The 17,223-nt window shown below is 40.8% G+C and overlaps 1 protein-coding gene across 1 annotated transcript; it reads right to left on the reverse strand.

The window, feature by feature from the left end:
- Window positions 1-741: 741 nt before the first annotated feature.
- zmp:0000000896 (caspase recruitment domain-containing protein 10) lies at window positions 742-15,266 on the reverse strand. Its single transcript, XM_067616341.1, has 24 exons — window positions 14,343-15,266; window positions 11,574-11,816; window positions 10,514-10,651; window positions 9,553-9,739; window positions 9,072-9,210; window positions 8,035-8,250; window positions 7,752-7,871; window positions 7,497-7,622; window positions 7,125-7,304; window positions 6,915-7,019; window positions 5,666-5,702; window positions 5,494-5,531; window positions 5,315-5,403; window positions 5,176-5,222; window positions 4,837-4,957; window positions 4,273-4,450; window positions 3,962-4,085; window positions 3,571-3,811; window positions 3,310-3,379; window positions 3,028-3,130; window positions 2,720-2,878; window positions 2,474-2,586; window positions 2,070-2,185; window positions 742-1,663 (listed from the first exon to the last, which is right to left on the reverse strand). Exons 1-24 carry the CDS (start codon window positions 14,347-14,349, stop codon window positions 1,456-1,458), a joined length of 3,105 nt encoding a protein of 1,034 aa, XP_067472442.1. The 5' UTR covers window positions 14,350-15,266; the 3' UTR covers window positions 742-1,455.
- Window positions 15,267-17,223: the final 1,957 nt, after the last annotated feature.

Here is a 17,223-nt window from a genome sequence, read left to right on the forward strand (position 1 = left end):
TAGGTAAAAACCTGTGAAAATGCTGCCTTCACAAAGACTGAAAGTGGCCTCATGGTGCACCGATATTACTTATTTAAACTACAATTTTAAAGTTGCACTCTAAACACAGTGAGCCTTTGTATGTTATTTATTCCATGAATGATTAAATCATAACTGTGCACTGTAGCACTGTTTTAAATTCGATTTGTGAGGAAACTGTGATCACAAAAACTTAATATAAACAGCTTCTCAAGAGTTTTGCAATATTTTATTTTAATCAGGATGCTGGATCTTTGTTGAATTAACTGCCCATGTGGACAGAAATAATGTTAACACTTCCAGGTAGTTTTGAACATTTGCCTCAGAGGACCACAGTATTTTTTGTCACTTTCAATGAGAGTATATAGCATTTTTATTGTATGAGTTAATAGAAATAAAAACTTTCAAAGAGGCAGGGGAGCTTTGACAGTTATGCAGCGCAGACTTTATTCCATAGAAATATAGTCTAGTTTAGTTGAATGGGTCTACTAAATTCATGTAAAATTAGTTTGTTCTTGTTTCCCATTACAATTGTATATATTTTTTTTGTCTTTCAGATTGTTGGTGTTAAAGCTTCCTCAATGAAGATGGATTCTGGATACTGTACTGATATCTAAATGTATGCTGCTGCTGCTGTTATATTTCAATATGAAAATCAATAAGATCAAATGTGTTGTGTATTTGAGCACACGAGTGAGGCAAAAATCAATTATTTTTGTATTCATTTATTATTTAAACTGGTTACAGAAGAAAAGAAGATTTGGCAGTGGAAAAACAAAACCATTTGGCCATAGTAAACCAGAGCCTCTGCTATGCAATGTAGTGTAAGTAAAAAATATCAAACAATTTACACTTTAAAAAAAAGTTAATATAACTACAGTAATATCAGTTTCATACTTTTAAATGGGATCTACACCAAAGATTATGTCAGTGTACATGATACATACAACTATCACCTTCACCCATACCTTTAAGTCTCTTTGTATCACCCTCACAGCTTTACTTCCTGCTCCAAACAACAATGAATGACCAGTGATACAAATACCTTTATAAATGAGCACCTTGTGTGACCCCTTGAGCAAAATACAGTTATATAATAAAAATGTAAGTGTTGTAAGCTCTTTGGATGGAAAAATCAAGCATCATGACATAATTCCTGTTGATAAAAGAAGCTAACTACAGGTATGTCTGTATCGTCATGTACTTGGCCTTATTTATCTAGGTCATGTCTTTTTCTGTTTTTTTTATTTTTTATTTTTTAATTTAACATTTCACTATTCGTAGCCAGTCCAGCTTGGCTATATAAATGAAAAACATAGAAACCTGGCTGTGGTTTGGTGCGTTCTGGCAGCTGCCAGATCATTTACTCACAGACAGGAGAATCTAGTTTGTGCTGCAGACGACAAACACATTCTGTATTTCTGTATGTTCTCTCCTCTACTGCAGCCTATCCAGTTCAATCCATGCTACTGCACTCTGCTGGCTAATGATGGCATTGCGTATAGCTGCCAGCAGCTCTTCAGTGCAGCTCCAGGTGTTGGGCTCCAAGGTGTAGTAAAGCAAGGGCAGCGTCTCAAGCTGTAACTCCTCGGCCTGGCACACCTCCTCCATCACACCATCGTCCCCACACCGTGGAAAAAACTTCCTGTTTCAAGAGTGGGAAGGTGATAAGCAGCAGGAATAAAATTGGATTCTCTTTTTGCATGGGTCTGCTCTATGTGTCTGTAGATGAAATAGAATATAAAAAATATGACATTTATTTCACAACAGAGAGGTGACCAAAAATGAACGCTGAGTCAACATGCAACAGAGTTACACCTCCAGACTCTGACCAAGTATGTTGCAAATAAATGTGCAGCGTCTTAAGACTCCTGGGCCACCAGAATGCCCCTTGAAATGCATTTTTAGCCTAAAATGTGAATAACATTCAGTGTATGGTGAGCCTGAACAAGCTTGAATGAAGTATTGTTGCTGTTATGCACTTGTGACTGCACACTGTGAACTTACTGTAGCACTAAACTTCCTTGCACAGCAAATGAAACTGCATTTACCTCAGTTTCTTGTGTTTTTTGTTCTTAGGGCGGATGTGAATGACGATAGGGTAAATCCCCTGTCTCAACAAGCCCTCAACACTGGGCAGCCCCAGCTCTAGCAGACAGTGCTTGTCCTGAAACAGTGAAACAGACGAAGAGATAAATGGATAACGTGTGACAAAGAGCATTCATCATTATCAACATGGACATCTTTCTCTTTCCATAAAATGAATTGGCCATTACAGGTAATAGCTGTGATCGCTTATTGGTTTCATCTGCAAACTCTTTAGAAGGGGTGTTTGTGCCTGAGATGATACAAAGTACAGGGCTAAATGAAGCCCAATTGAGTGTTAAGAGGGTGCGATTGTGTTTTTGTGAGGCAGAAGAAAAATAACAAGACTATATGATGTGCTTATTATTACCTGGCTGATGACATCCTGTATTGACTGCAGCCGTATGCCCAGAGCCTGCTCTGGAGTGCAGGAATCCAGCAAGAATACCCTTTTGTCTTGTCTCTCTGAAGCCTGAATAGGCTCTGAAAACCACAGGAAACAGAGGGAAGAGGATATTGTGGCGGTCAAATGAGGAATTATCAACATTTTTGTTCACTGAGTTGGTGAATGTTTGTAAATCACCTGTGTGAATAAGTGTGTATGCTGTGTGCATACCTGGTGGGCAGGTGTTGAAGTTCAAACCAGACTCTGCGGGTTGCAGCAGTCTCTCTATGAGACCACGGGACAGAAGGGAGGGGGAGAAAATGACTGGCCGCTTGGTCTGAACCTGCACCGGCTGCACTAAACTGTACGGGATCAAGTGCTCACCGTGACCTGAGAGGACAGGCACACATGTGGGTATGCACACATTAATGCAAAGTACACACATACACAAACACATAATCAAGGACAAATGGATACTTTTATCCAAAAAGACCACAGATTTGGTGTTGTACTCTGGGAGCATAGTGGATGGTTCTTACGTTTGCTGAGTGTGTAAAGGACCTGCTGTGTGGAACTAATCCCACGGCAACTGGGGTCCGCTGCCTTGACCAATCGAACACTGCTAGATGTTTTCTTCAAAAACTATATGTATGAAAATGAAGAAAAATAAATATCTAATAGTTATATAATAGTAGTAGTAATAGTAGTAGTAGCAGTAGCAGTATTGGTAATAGTAGGCTATGGGTTCTTTAATAGTTTGGTTAGTGATTGAAACTCAGCTTTTTGTATACTCCATGTCATTTGAATATGAGCAGACTTACCACCTTCTTCTTGAAGTCTTTTTGCTCCAGGGCCATTTTCCGTAGCATTACAAGTAACAACTGCTGTGCCCTTAAATGGAAAATAGTGTAATACAAGTTATTTACACTCCAAATGTTATGTGCTTAGAGCTTATTTTTAATATACTTTATAACTCAAAACCAGGCTTATATTTGTCTTTCAGAGCTACTGTAAGAAATCCCATTTGGCCAGAATATCATCTAATGTAACATAGTAGCCAAATCAGGGTCTAATTGGTGTACCTGTTATAGTTGGGCATGGTTCCTGCCTGCAGGTGCTTGGCTGTGCGTGGGTCCACCAGCGAACAGCGCCAGTTGTATTTCCCATTGTACCTTGTGTCTGTGACATGTATGATGTCATCACAAGACACACCCAGAGATGGTGGGTCACCGAGAGGCTCAATGCTGAGATTGACACGCACATAGAAGGAGTCAGCACCCGTGAAAGTAGGTGATGAGATCTGGGAGCACAGCTCGGAGTATGCTGAGGACAGGATGCAGAGGGACAGCTTACTTCAATGAATGAATGAACATAACTGTGTTTCACAGGGAAACGTTTCAAGAATATGATTTTACTACTTTAAATGAAAATTTCAGATCTGTTTGCAGACCCTCTCTGATATAACGGACTCACCCTCTGGGTTGCTCTGGTGTTTGAGTGATGAAGGCTCAGTCCACCACTGTAGAGAAAAGTGGGCTACCTCAGCAGTGCACTGGCCCAGCAGTACACTTCCCCCACCAAACAGAACCCGCTCCAGCTGCTCAACATAAAGAAAAAACAAAATGTTATGTTATAGCCTTATGGTCTTATATTTGATTACATTTGCACTTTTTGCAATCAAGAACCTTAGGCATTTGTCTCAAAACTACAAATGTAAGCATGTATTGTATGCCTTCGTCATACACTATTCACTAATGACAGAACTAACACACACAGACACACACCTCCAGCAGCTCGCTGCCCTCCTTCAGTCCACATTGTTCCGCTGTGGAACCAGCTCTCACATGGCTGACAAAGATCCCCGTTTGGTTTCCTCCGACTATCGTAACATCATCAGCTAGGCTGGCTCTTCCGTGCTTTGGTGAGGTAGGGGGACTTGAAGACGGGGAGACGGGGGGTATCCTGAAAGATGGCATGGATGAGCAGCAATAGATAAGGATGGTGTGATAACTTAATGAGACATCATTAAGTTCTATTAATCTGTATATGATAGAAATGATGAGGCTTCCAGAAACTAATTAAGATCATGCAACTGTGCAATAGTCGTAAAAGGTCCGTACCCTATTGTGACTATCACGACCTTTGTAAAATAAATCCCCTAAAACTTTTTTAGTTTGTCCTATTAGCTGCATTGTAATCATTCTTATCTATGAAGGTGTTAAATGTTGCTGTTAGCAGTTTACAAGTGACATTAATGGTGATTAAGCAGAAAGCAATTACATAAGTTAATGCTTTAACAATGTTTTTAGTGGCTTTCATCGACAGGCATCAAAACAGCAGGGCTGTACCTGGGAACGCTGGGGTTGGGGACATTTGTAGAGACTGCGGGAAGGTTGACCAGGTCAGGGGGGAAGGGATGAGAGTGTAGGGAGTTCCACGAATCCCACAAAGAAGGTTCACTCTGCTCACCTGAAAACACAAGAGAGCCTCATACCTTACACCTGCAATGTGCTACATGCTTAGATAGCAAAAGCAGAGCTGGACTGAGTGCTTTCTTATGGTTTCTTTCAGTGTATTTAGATGCCAAAATAACTGAAACAATCAGAGAATCGTTTAAAAGTTATTTGAGTTTTTTTTTCCTACATGACTGATCATTCAAATGCAGAACATGACAGAATCAAATGTACCTGTTATGTTATCATTCTCATCACTGCCCCAGGAGTCCAAGTCAAACCTTTGCAGTGCATGAAAAACAGATGTTAAGGGTGAAGAAATCAGTTAGGCTGAAAACAAGTAATGATGGTGATTTGGGGCTGATAAACTCACTCTGTGTTGAATCGTCGGTTGATGGAGTTCATACAAGGAGGAAAGGGGAATGTCGAGAGGCGATTTATTTCCTTTTCATTGTCTTCTGCCTGAGGGTAGAATGATAAATAAACAGACACCAATTCTGACTTTGTCTCTCATTCTTTCTCTCTCATAATGATCTGAGCGGTGATACTCACTGACGACAGCAGATTCTCCTCTGAGTTGGAACGAGAATCTGTGAAAGGGCAGAGAGAATATTCAAGTAAATAAAGTACAACTATACAAAGGAAATAAAGAACACAAGTACAAGTATTGTCTTGCACAAACTTGAGAATCGAGCTGTCAATGATAAAAAAAAAAACAACCTACCCTCTGAGTTGTCATTGGCTTGGCCTCTAGAGGGCGCCTGTAGCACAGAAAAAACAAGTGTGAATATAGTATGATCTCACAGCTAGTGAGAGGCATCCTGCACGTACTAACACGCCAAGATCTGCATAAGAATTTACTGCAATGTCTCATACAGTTCAGTTCAATTCACATGGCTTCACTGGAATGACTACAGACAAAAACAACGTTGCCAAAGCATATTAACACAAGCTATACAATTGTATTAAATATAAATACTCAAAATAAACAATAACAGTACAAAAGGTCATGGAGAACAAAAGGGCTATGGAAGGTAAGGTAAGAGTAACATAAGCTATAAACATACAACAAATTAATTATTAATTAATAAACTTTGATTATTAGCCATGTGGGACAGGGGGCTCACAGAGCTGTGGAGCTCATAGCAGGCTTCTACATATCTTGCTGCCAGTCTACAGCAGTCCTCCTCTCTCCTAGTAGCACCAAAAGCCTCTTCAAGTCACTTAGATAGAGGAACTGGGAATATTTTTATTTTTATTTTTTTGCAAAATATTGGTCTCTAAGACTTTGATGCTGGTTGCAATGAGTTAGGAAGTGTATTTCTGTCTCTACTGTTCCTTGGTCACAGTAAAAACACAACCTCTCCTGTCTGGGCAGCCAGGTCTGTCTGTGCCGGCCTACTTCCACTGCCAGGTTGTGCTCAGTCAGTCTGTACTTAGTGGTCGACTCAGTTTTATGTCAGACAGGGTTATGTATGTTTCCATTTTGTTCTGGGATTTTGTTAGTTCAGTCAAGTAATCTCTGTATTTTTCTTTTTATTTCATCATAATTTGGTTGGGTCTAATTTTCTGAGTGATATGCCCTGAAGCTGAGGTAGTTGTTTCATAATGACCTGAGTGGCTGACGGTTCTCAGTCTCAGGAAGGATATCACAATCTCAGACAATAATAAGATCCTTGTCTAGCTGAAGAAATTTACTGTTCAGTCCAAAAGCCACATTCCATGCATAGCAAAATAAAAAACTTGAGAAAAGATGTTGTTGCAGTCCCCCTAAACAGTTGGAAATGATCCCTTACACTACACAAAGGCATATTTACACAAAATAAACAGCAGCTACAACTCCTATGACTGACAGCAGTACCACATTCCTACAACGAAGACCACTGATGCTGATTTAAATCACAAGGCAATGGTGATTCTACTGTTATTGTGAATGTGAGTAAAATAATAATTATGGTAACCATGGACCTGACCTTTCTAAGCAGCCTGTGGGTGCTTTTGGCCTGGGGGCTCAGGTCCAGGCCGAGGGAACAGCAGGGGCCGTAGCACTGGTCTTCACTGCACAGAGACAGGTGGGACTGGGGAGCAGATACAGAGAGTTACATAATGTGTCAAATGTTCTGTGGTTGCAGTGAAAAGACAGTGCTGCACTGTTAACTTGCTGTACTCCTGTGCTAACTCACGCAGTGCAGACAGGAGCTGCTCTGATCCATTTTCTCCCGGCTCCTCTCCCTTTCTCTCTCCAGCTCCCTGTACTGCTGCTCCAGGTTGGCCTGCAGCTCTGCGATGCGTTTACGCAGACGATTCTTATCCAGGAGACAGTCAGTGTACTCCAACTGCAGGCTGTCCCGACTACGCAGAGCCTGAAGAGGCAAAAAAAGGCAGAGAAAAGAAGTTTGCATGGTGTAAAAAATGTTCAGAATACACACTGCCAGACTCAACTGCAACACAACTAAATACAAATATGCCCTGATACACTGTGTAAGATCGTTAAACTGTTAGGGACACGTGAGCCATGAGCCCAGAATCGATTCAGACCCTGAACACATACTGACCTGGTCCCTCTCCTTTTCTAGCTCCATGACCTGGTTAAAATAGGACATGCTCCTCTTCTGCTCAGTCTCCCAGTCCAGCTGGAGAGTCCTCACCTTCAGCTGTAGCTGCTCGCAATGCGACTCCAGCTACAAACATAGTTCACCATTACAACCTCTATTCGAAGGCTGAAAGGTCACTTTTACAGTGGAATCATTGGTTTTAGCAGCAAATTTAACATTTTGAAAACAATGTTTCAGGTGGTGAAAACTGTTCACCTTGTCCCTGTACTCCTCGGTGCTCTGTAGCTCCCCCTGTATTCTGGAGATGATATCGCAGAGCTCCTGCCTCTGCTCTGCAGCCTCCCTGCGGTCCTGCTGCAGGATATCCATCAGGGCCTAAGGCAAACAACACAGACAACATTTTTAGAACATTAATCACTCCAACCATTCAAGACATTGCCGGGAAAAAATAAAAAAAGCACTGTAGCTGATTCAGACACTAACAGAGACCATTTTTAGGTGCTATCAGATCATAGGCAATGTCTATTTAAAAACATACTATGACTCCAGTGGTAGGAACTGAGTCCTTCATCTGCGTTCCTGTACTCTCAGCTTTCTGAATCTCAATACGGTGCAGCGGCTTTTCTGGTAAAGCAGGTGGAGGACCATGTCCGCCATTGGAGAGCAAACTGTTTCTTCTGGCTGGCGTAGTATTCCCTGGAGAATCGATTGTTTGTTTCTCTGCCTCTGTCAACCTGGACTTAAGTTCTTCTACCTGTATGGAGACAGAGCACAGCAGCCATAAAGACACACCCTGACATTTTAAAATGTAAGCATATCATTCTCTACACCAGGCATCTGTTGTTGTGTTGTAAAACATGTTTTAAAATGCAATGACATGGCTTTGTATTTACATTTTGCCATGGTTCAGGGCGAAATGAAACCGCAAATATTTCCAGGTATTCACAGTTCTTGCCTGAGTGGTTTTGGTCGACATGTTGTAGCAGCGCAAAAACTAAAGAAAAAGGGGAGACTGATGACATCTGCTCAGCTGGTCTGAACTGAACTTCAGTTCTAAGTCTCACTGTGGCTGCCTTGGGCACTGTTGTTTGCTGCCTTATCATGCTATCAAGCATAACACTTCTTTTTTCCTTACCCTAAGTCTGCCACAACTTGAAAGGAAATGATATGGTAATAAACTGTATCACTGGCAACCAGATCTTTCCCAGCAAGTTTAAAGGAACAGGAGCAGACAAGTTAGGGGACGTGGGACTTGCTATTATTAGCAGATTCACCAAAATATGTGTCTGCAGCATGTATACAACAGCTGCTTTTAGACTTTGTGGATCAGTTGAGAAAAATGTGGTGGTGTGGAATAGAAATGACTGATCTCCCTCCCTTCACTCTCAACACTGATGTGCCTCTGACTGATGGAGTGGAGTTTCCCAGTTACAGACTGTGAGACGACTCCCAGATATCATTATCTAATAATATATGGTCCATGAGTTTAAAATCAGGCTGTGGAAAATAAAGCACATAAACCTACAAAATTCTCTGTGCAGTTTCTATCCTTACGCATGCTCCTCATTAACTCACCTGCGTCAGTAGTTCTCTCTCACGGGTGGAGGCCTTGCCTTGCTCCTCCAGGGCTCTGGAGTACTTCACAGCCTGCTCCAGGTGTCTGTCTTTCAGCTTGCCCAGCTCTCGACTGGCCGACTCGCAGTCTTGACGCAGCCTTGAGATCACAAATCATCCAGTGCAAACATTGTCTTACTGTTTCTCTTTGATTCATTTTTGTGCAACACAAGGCAGATAGTGGAAGAATACACTATGTGCTTTGTGTGGCATTAAAGTAACTATCAATCATGAATTCATTATAGGTGTCAATCAGTTTGTACTCACTCTTAAAAGCTTCATGAGGAAAAATTATTACTATAAATCAGTAAATTGTCATTAATCATTCTCTGACACAAGATTTTCTGTATGCAGCCACAACCTAATCCTGTAAATCCTCAAACTGAATAACAGGGGCAAACTTGGAGGAACAAACTAAGCTACCTAGAAATCTCAGACAAACCTCTCCAGCTGCAGTCTGTCGTGACGCAACTCCTGAGCTTTACGTTCAGCGCGACTGCGTTCATCCTCCGCCATTCGACAGCGCTGAGACAGGCGTCGTTCACACATACGGCTGTTACGAAGCTGCTCCCTCAGTTTACGCACCTCCAGCAGTAGGAACTGGGTCAAACCCTCCGGACCTTCCTCATCTGGGGATTAAAGTCAGGAGGACAGGTGCAGGACAAGACAAGTGTTTGATTATGTGTCCAGCTCCTGAATGACTAGCGTACATTACTACTTGTCATATATATACATATCTGGATAACTGAAGTGTTGTATGAATACTTTGTGGAAGAAGAGGTGCTGCAGAGGTTGAAATCTACAGAGAGAAAGCAACTTTCATCAATTTACCTGTTTCTCTCAAATTCCCATATTTGCTCTACAAGCTTTGAACTTTTATCTTATTCAGACCGTTAGTGCCAAACGTCAGAAAGTCTTTTATTATATTGTGTTTGTTAAGCATGCCTGCATTGTTTCATATAGTCTTGAGCATCATTTCTCAAGAAACTGTGTTCACTAAGTACTTATGTACTAGATAACATTGACTTTCTGGTTCTTGAAAGTGAATTCTTAACTACTTTTAAGTGCCTGTATCTCAGGTCTGATTGCTGGCCCTGTAACCTTTAAAAACAAACCTTTGTGTATTCTCAAAAAGTCTTAACATTAAGTGCCAAGCAAGTCCTGAATTTAATGTAGTTTCTCAAAATGAAACCGATAACACAATAACAATTAGGAGAAATTTCAAATTGTCAGAAAAAATGAGTCAGTTGTAATACAGTCTTGGCAAAGACATGGTTGCATGCTACATTGAGATTTGAGTCTCAGTCAAGTCTATGTCTCGTGACTCAAGTCCACACCTCATCACCTCATCACCTCATCACCTCACCATCTATTGATCCACATGCAGAGAAATCCCTGCTTACCCAGTATGAGGGAGCAGCGCTGTGTTGGTTGTTCTCCAGTCAGCTGTGTGTACTGCTCTGGGTGGTAAAACTCCAGTGACTCCATGAAGGCCTGAAGACCTCGCTGGCCCTGACCACGCAGAATGTCCAGCAACCGGCCTGTTCAACAAAATGAACAAACAAAGTCTGAAAAACTACAATAATGTGTTTTAATTTGCTATCCCAGGCACACTGGCTTCAACAGTGACAAAAAAAAAGCAATAAACGCAGTGTCAGCATGTCGGTACTATAAAGCAGAAATAGTTGAACCACAAAAATGTTATTTCTTTGATGTGAGTGTTACTTACACCCGTAGTTATGTACTTCAAACATGACCATGATGAATGACTGGCATAACTATGAGCTAACTTACTGGCAATGACACAACAATGATATGAATTTGGTATTGGACCAGGTGCTCGTCTTCATCCCATCTTTACTTGCAACATGTTTGCTTCATCTTTATCTTCTTTTACTTGTCATTCTTCCCTGTCTGTCTGCCTTACACTCCCCTTTACTTAGTGAAGTCTTTCATCTTGCTCTCTCTTTACTTCCAGTCAGGTTCATCTCTGACAACCTGCTGTTCCATCATTCACACGTAATGTTTCTTGTTTGGGAGTTTGTGTGAGTTATTTTTTAAGTATAATGTAAGGTTGCAGAACAATTTCTTGTCTTCCAGGCACAAATTTACATCAGTTTAGCTTAGTAAAGACCTGAATCTCTGTTTCTTCCTGTGTTTCTCGTCAGTAATAAAGGAAAAAATGTGACAAATGTAATCTATGAGCCAGGTTTATTTGTTTTAAGACCAAGTTTTTTTTTTCTTCTGGTTTGACTTTCAATATGAGAGAAGTTTACCATTAAAAAGAGCTTCCTTTAGGGTACTAGCAAGTAAGGATATTCATATGCTTGCAGCTGCATGTTGCTGTCATGTTGAATAAAAACAATTAAACCTCATTTTGCTTGAAGTGTTCAATTTTGCCGTATGGCGTGTGTTACCATGTTGATTTATTGATGTTTTTAATTGAATTCTGTTTGTTCTCACCGGCCTTGCTGATGCGCAGGGGGTACTGCGTAGAGTTGAGCACCTCGTCTTCATCCTGTTCATCAATGACTTTGCACTGCCGCAGGTACGGGGTGAGTTTGGCCGGGTTGAGGATACGTGTGAGCTTGTGTCGTACTCCTTCCACACGATCCCACAGCTCCTCGCAGCGCTCCTCTGACCAAGACGGATAAGATCGAACTTCCTCATGAACAATGTCACCCCCCTCCTCCCAATCTGTGACACCTGCAAGAGACCAAAAGGAAAATGATTGTGATCTACTGTAGGTAGGATTGTACACTGACTGAGACAAGAAGACAGAAATGTTGTGTATGTTTTGATTATTTTGCATTAATTGATTACTCCAGAGGTGTTTTGTCAGCGGACCATGTCTCTTCAATTGGCATGCTTCAACCCTGAGGGCTTGCAGACATGTCAAATCCTAGACAAAATACTTTCTTCCATGAAGAATTGCGTAGGCATTTGTTTTTGTCTGACTAACCTTATCTATGCCATCAAAAGTGGATCATTACAGTACGGTATGCTACTATTATCATTTCTAAACAATCACAGTCTGCCTACTTTTAAACACAAAGATAAGATATCAGAAGCGAATTCCTCCATTTTCAGCCTTAATTAACATTAATGTAGTGATCCTCTTTGTCCAACATTCATACAGTAGAAATCATTCTTAAAGATGAATTAAGAATTATTGGTCTGCTGCATAGTGAAGGAATGAGATGGAGCTCTTTACTGGAAATCTTCCAAAGAAATGCAGAGGAGGAATTACTCCCTACAAAATACTCTGTGTGACAGATGAACACTTAAATCTTACATAAGAGGGCAGGTTTGATTGGATGAAAGCCAAAAATGTTTGCATGAATGAAGAGGAACTTGCAGACTGTTAATATAACTGCAGCAGTGGTTTTAGACACTCTTTAATTGTTGAAGAGTAAAAGGGTCGTCTGTTAGAGGGTCATAAACTATGGTGGGGAGGACTTTGTGGGTCAGTGTCTCAGAGCGCAGGAATGAAAATGGTGGCGTGACTCATACTGCACACCTAAAAACACACCAGGGGCCCACAGACAAAGACTTTCTCAGACTCATTGACTTCACACTGTGAGGAAAGTGAATGGATTAGTAATATATTACAGTAGAATTGAGAGTTTTTTGAACTTACACTAACTGTGAGTTATATTCAGAACTATCTACAAGTAAAAGTTGTAATACCAGAAGTGTTTATTCCCTTGTCACTGATGCAAGGCAGATAAAGCTTTTACCAAACCTCCAAATCCAGTGAGAAACTGCTAAACAAGGCACACTATAACAACACAAGCCTTCCAAAGCTCTGTTGATCTACAGGCAGAATCCCGTGTCTCGTTTTGGTTGGTTTAACAAATGTTGTGGGTCTGTTGTAATCACATAGAGGCCCAGCTCACCAGTTTCTCTCTCGTCTCACTGCAGCCTGAGATATAATGCAGTATTCATTTCATTTCATTTTATAATGCTTTAGATTCTTTTGGTTGCTGATAAGCCTAAGAAGGAAATGTGAAGACATCATGCTCTGATATCATGTGATGGGCATTTGTCTTTATTTATGACATTCTTATATAATAAATTAATAAACAGTCAATTCTAGAAACACCCTGTAGATAAATCAGTCATGAAATTGAATCTATAGGCCTTCACGCCTCTGTTGTTACCCCTCCAAGATTTTCACCAATAATGAGAGTGAAGTGCACGCTGCCCTGTGCAGCTGATCAGAGAGCAATCTGAGCTGACAGGCAGGCTGAGGCTCGTCTAGATTCTCTGGAATTTCTGTCATTACACATAAACAGTCTATTGAGACACCGTCCTCATGTGATTACCATCTAACTCCTCCTCCGGACGCTTAAAGTAGTAGAAAACACTGACCTAAATTGGACTACTATACTGTACCTGTTATCTATTCCAAGGAAATGAATAATAGCACACAGGAGGCAGAAACTAGGAGGCCAGTAAAATCATAAAAAATAGGCCCAGCTGTCTGCAATGTAAAATGATTTCCTTTCCTGAAAAATCAATTAAAAACCCAAATATTGCAAAAAATGTTTGGTTTCCATAGTGCATCTCCATAACTGACTTTTATGAAATAAGATGTGTTGTTTAAAACTTTGCTTACGGTGAGCAAAATCTTTTCTTCATGCCTTCAGAAATATTATAACAGATGTAATTTCACAGGTTCACGTGTAGGGATGTCATCAAGAATTTTAGTTATGAGTTTTATTACTCATAATGTTACCATATTTATACCCTGTGTGAAAATATGGTATAAAGTATAATAGTATAGTATAATATGAATATATAATTCTTTTTGGAAAATTACCAGGATTTTAAATAACTGTGAATTGTTTTGAGAGAAGAAACGTTGCTTTGGATAAATGTGTCAAGTCAAGTGAGAAATTAAGCAAAAAATTGAAGGTAACTTGATACTTTCCACAGACTGCACCAGGTACTTTCTGTTTATCTTACATGCCAGAATTACAGATCTACAACGTGTATGAGGATTTAGATTATTGCATGAAGTTTAAGTTAAATATGCCGTTTTTACACGTCTTCTGAGAGTTTAGTCTATTTCATTTCCTTGACCTGAATCACAGTCCTGCTGCCATATAACGCATAATGTTTTATGTTGACTAAAGGAACAGTCTGTCTAAACAGTTATTTCCCAGTGACACATTAGAAGATGAGAAAACAGCCCATTAAATATTGAAATCTTAAATGCTGACTTACCGCTCATGTCTTCGACCTGCTTGAATCTGTCTTTAAGATGAGACTAAGTAAAGCGCAGAGTAATAAATCACGTTTTCAATATCCCATTCTGGTCCAGAGAAGAGTCGGGAGAGAAACCAAGCAATGAGGTCAGAGTGTGGTCGCCACCTGACTGGTAGTGAGCAGAGGGACGCACGGATACTTTACGCACACCTTGGCACACTCAGCTTCCCCACCCACGGTCAAACACAACCGGCCAATCGTGAGCCAAGAGGAACGAAAAAATTCCCTTAATCACTACATCAAAGCGGATTCCCTTTGTCAACACTACACTGGTCAGGGATGGCTCAGTGGAAAGCAATCAATGACTAAAGTCAGTAAAATAGAGTCCTTCTTCGCTAGATGGCGCTTTCAACCAACGATAGTCTAATCATAAAGCTTCCGCCTACAAACTCAACATTAGGCTATAGCAGTCAAACTGTTGATATTTCTGAATATTAATTGAAGTGAGAAAAAAATGTCTTCATTCAGGTCTTTTAGGACGTTTCACAGACATTTGTAGAGGACCTGAAGAGAATATGAGTCACTAACACTGTGACTCACTTTCCAAATGCTTTGCTGCCACCAGGGGCAAAAAATAGCTTCTCACCTTGTAAAATTACAGAAGTTGGGCTTTATTGCCTGGAGGAGAGAGCAGGTTAGTCACCAGCGCTGCAAAGGGAAACCTGACCCACCTGGTGCATCCAAACACAATGACACACAGTTTCATCCTCAACGTTTTTTTTTTTTTTTTGTTTCTTTTTTAATGCTGGTACTTCCCACTCCACTTAATGACTATAATTAATGTAGTTTTGAATGTGTGGTGCAGCTGACTCATAAAAAAAAAAAAATGAAATACTGCCAGTTTACTCATCAGTACTTAATGGGTCTGGCCTTGAAATGTAACCAGGGAGTGATGCAAAGGCAGAAACAAGTACAGGCAAGTGTATCAGGCCAAAAAAAACATCATCCAGATTAGTGTGATGATGTCAATAAATACCTAAAGTAATTTAGCAGTAGGTGAAAGGCTGTGGCTGAAGTTTGAATTTAAGTACATTGTGGATTGGTACTGTGCGTTGCAACAAAAACCCCCTTGGTTTATAAAAGAACATATATAAACAGCTGCTGTTTATAACTCATGAGTGTGGGATGGGGGGGTGAAGCGTGTGGTGTGAAATATGTCTGAAATGTGTATGAGACAGGAAATATGGGGTGCCCAGCAGAAGAATGTGTCTTTTTCTTGGCATCTGGGCAGGAAATGTCAGACTGCCCTCCATCTCTGGGCCTCCCCTGAATAAACAGGTCTCCTGTTTGGGGGTCTAAGTGTTGCTACTGAGAGATTGCTGGGGGTTATTAGATGTAAAGCAGATACCATATTAAGCACTCGCATCTACTCATATGATACAGGAAGCACAGTCAGGAGAGGATGCTCACTCTGTAAACAAATTAGTGTGGATATAAATATAGCTATACAGCGTTGGTGACATCATTGCATTTGACACACTTAGTGTTGTATCAGTGGTTGTATAAATGTCATGAAGGCTTGCAAGACTTGCTGAGCAGCGTCGACTATGTTATATTATGTAACCTTGTATGGGGATTTCATATGATTTCATCAACTTTTATCTATGTATCTTGTGAGAAATTACAGACAGGAAAGAAAAGGTCATATGAATAATTCTATTTCCTCATTATTTTTTATCTAATCTTGTGCTGTATCATCTTTGTTTGCCTCTGTTTTTTGGCCCGTCTTTAGTAATGATTCACAAACTCACATCTTGTCTCTGTTTTCCTTTTTCTCCCTCGCCCCTCTTTTTTTTTCTATTTCTCTTTGTGTCACCGTCTGTGACCTTCTACTTCTTGCCTTTTCCTCAGACAGACCAATCCATCCTCCAGCAGTGTGTCCAGGCCGTGGTGCGGGGAGGGCTGGAGTGGATGAGCATTCCTGTTGTCTCTGAGGTGACAGCGACACAGAGGAGCTATTGACAGCAGCACTGGACCCCACAGTTTGCTCATGCTGGAATGTGTGATATTGTGACATCTCATTCACACAGAAATAGATCTTGCAGAATTCCTAAAAGGCACACTTGGGTTTTTTAGTGTCTTTAGGTCATAGCTGAACACACTTTGTGTTGTGAACTTTCCAATGTGAGATGGATACAAACCAGTAAACCACATTAGTGCAAAGAGCTGAAGGATTTATTTCAAAGAACACTTTGCAAGGGACAGGTTTGATTCATCACTTCCTCTGTGCTGTTTTGTTTGACACGCAGCTTCAGGGCAACAGGAACTCGAAAGATGAGCCTGATATAATCATCACTGCTGCACTTTGTGGAATAAGTAGGTTTTATTGCAGTAGTAGTATTGCAAGTGCACGTTAGACAGAGTGCTGGAGAAAAGTTTTGGAGGCAGCCCCACATGCATAACACAGGAAACATGAAATCAGATATCTAAATTCATTTAAATACGCCTTCATATATTCAACAATGTACAGCTCAAACAGCACCAGAGTCTGTGGGTTTCATTTCTATGTTTGTTGCACTCCACTCCTGCCCAGCACACAACAGGCCTGGCTCTTCACCCAGCAGCTGACCCCCCATGTCTCCATCTATGACTCAAGCTTGGCGGCTGCACATAATCGCCCCTTTGTGTCGCTGAAGAATGTCTCTTTTTTGACTTTTTTTTTGGTGGAAAAACAGGCAGAGAGAGAGATGGATGGAGACATGAGTAATTGAGACAGATTTAGATCTTGACATGTGATTTATGTTTCCTTTGTAGGCAGGACACTGTGACAGTAGCTTTCACTATTGATCAGGCTGCTGGTACTGAACATAGCCTTGATGCTTTATGACAAAATTGAGAT

The sequence above is a fragment of the Thunnus thynnus genome, chromosome 17, assembly GCF_963924715.1.
Source record: "Thunnus thynnus chromosome 17, fThuThy2.1, whole genome shotgun sequence".
Taxonomy (NCBI): domain Eukaryota; kingdom Metazoa; phylum Chordata; class Actinopteri; order Scombriformes; family Scombridae; genus Thunnus; species Thunnus thynnus.